Source organism: Apium graveolens, chromosome 8, assembly GCF_009905375.1.
Source record: "Apium graveolens cultivar Ventura chromosome 8, ASM990537v1, whole genome shotgun sequence".
Taxonomy (NCBI): domain Eukaryota; kingdom Viridiplantae; phylum Streptophyta; class Magnoliopsida; order Apiales; family Apiaceae; genus Apium; species Apium graveolens.
In genome coordinates, this window is record NC_133654.1 from 48,054,836 (window position 1) to 48,056,761 (window position 1,926).

Sequence of the window (1,926 nt, forward strand, 5' to 3'; positions counted from 1 at the left end):
CTCGTGGTTTAGAAGAAGGAGAAGTTATCCCTTGGGATAGATTCAAGAAGATTTTCTTAGACAAGTATTTTCTGAGGTATTTGTAGACTCAAATGGAATTGAAGTTCTTTAAATTGAGGCAGAAAGGAATGACTGTGGGAGAGTACGAGAAGAAATTCACTGAATTGGCAAGGTTTGTTGGAGATTATGTGGACACGGATGAGAAGAGAACAAAGAGATTTCAACAAGGATTGAAGCCTTGGCTTTGAAGCAGAGTGGCTGCTTTTGAATTGGCCACATATGCTGAAGTGGTCCAGAAGGCGATGGTGATAGAAGGAGAAAGTGATCAAAACTCGAAGGAGAAAGAGAGTAAGAAAAGGAAGTTTGCAAGTAGTAGAGAAGGATCGGCTCAAGGAAGCCAAAGTGGGAAGAATTTCAAGAAGTTTAGATTCCAGAACCAAGGAGGACCCCGAAGCTTTAAGAAAGGTGATAATAAGAGTCATAGGAATAGGATTCAAGGGCCCAGTGGTAAAAGATTCCATCAAACAGCAAATCTGGAGTGTAAATTCTGTAACAAGAGACACACCGGTAGCTGCAATAAGGCTGACATCGTTTGTTACAAGTGCAATTCGAAAGGTCACTATGCGAATGGGTGCCGAAACCCGAAGCCTCCTTTCATATGCTTCAAGTGTGGAAAGACCGGTCATATGTCTAGGGATTGCAAGACCCCCTGAAATAGCAAGTTGATGCAATTGATGGCCGCTCCTTACAATCAAGCAATGACATCTTCTGTTCCAATTCTTCAACTTCCTTCAAATCAACCTTCTGAATCTGTAACTCCAGTGTTTCCTCCTTCCTATCTTGCTCAGGCCCGAACATTCAACATGAATATCAAGGATGCTGTTCAGAGTTCTGAAGTTGTGGCATATACGCTTTCTGTCAACAACATCAATGCTAAAGTGCTATTTGATTATGGAGCTACTAGATCTTTCATATCTGAATCTTTTGTTGGAAAGTTAAATTATGAAATTGAACTATTAGTTGAACCCTTATTTATCAATTTGGCTAATCAAGAGCAAGTATCTGTTAAAAGTATTTATCCTCGGTGTAAAGTAGAGATTTCAGGCTATAGTTTCCCTGCTTCCCTTATACCTTTTCGACTAGGAGAATTTGTTGCTATATTAGGAATGGATTGGCTAGAAAAGCATGGTGCTCAGATAGATTGTAAGAAGAAGAAAGTGGTTCTGAAGTCCCCTCAAGGAAAGAAAGTAGAGTTCAAAGGACAGAAATAAGTTAAAGCATTTTTGTCAATGATTCAAGCTAAAAGATTGTTAATACAAGGGTGTGAAGAGTATTTGGCCCATGTAATTGATAGATTTAAGGAGACGTCGAATATAGAAAGTATCCCGATAGTTAGCAAATTTCCCGATGTATTTCCGGATGAACTTCCTAGATTGCCGCCAAACTATCAAATAGAGTTTTCTATCGACTTAACGCCCGAAGTGGAACCTGTATCGAAGGCACCTTATCGTATGGCACCCACAAAAATGAAGAAATTGGCCAAGCGACTATAAGAGTTATTGGATAAAGGAGTTATAAGGCCGAGTGTATCTCCGTGGGATGCTTCCGTTCTGTTTGTGGAAAAGAAGGACGGAAGTATGAGATTATGCATCGATTATAGAGAGTTGAACAAATTGACCATCAAGAATAGGTACTCGTTACCTCGTATTGATGACTTGTTTGATCAACTTAAGGGAGCGACTTATTTCTCGAATATTGACTTACGATCGGGATATCATCAGTTGAAGATTAAGCCAAAAGACATACCAAAGACTGCTTTCAGAACCAGATATGGACATTATGAGTTTCTAGTTATGGCATTCGGATTGACAAATGCGCCAGCCGCCTTTATGGATTTGATGAACCGAGTATTCAAGGAGTATTTGG

General features: G+C 39.8%; 1 protein-coding gene across 1 annotated transcript; it reads left to right on the forward strand.

The window, feature by feature from the left end:
* The first annotated feature begins 734 nt into the window (after positions 1 to 734).
* On the forward strand, positions 735 to 1,271 carry LOC141679560 (uncharacterized). The gene has a single exon (XM_074486030.1). The coding sequence runs from the start codon at positions 735 to 737 to the stop codon at positions 1,269 to 1,271; it is 537 nt and encodes a 178-aa protein (XP_074342131.1).
* Positions 1,272 to 1,926: the final 655 nt, after the last annotated feature.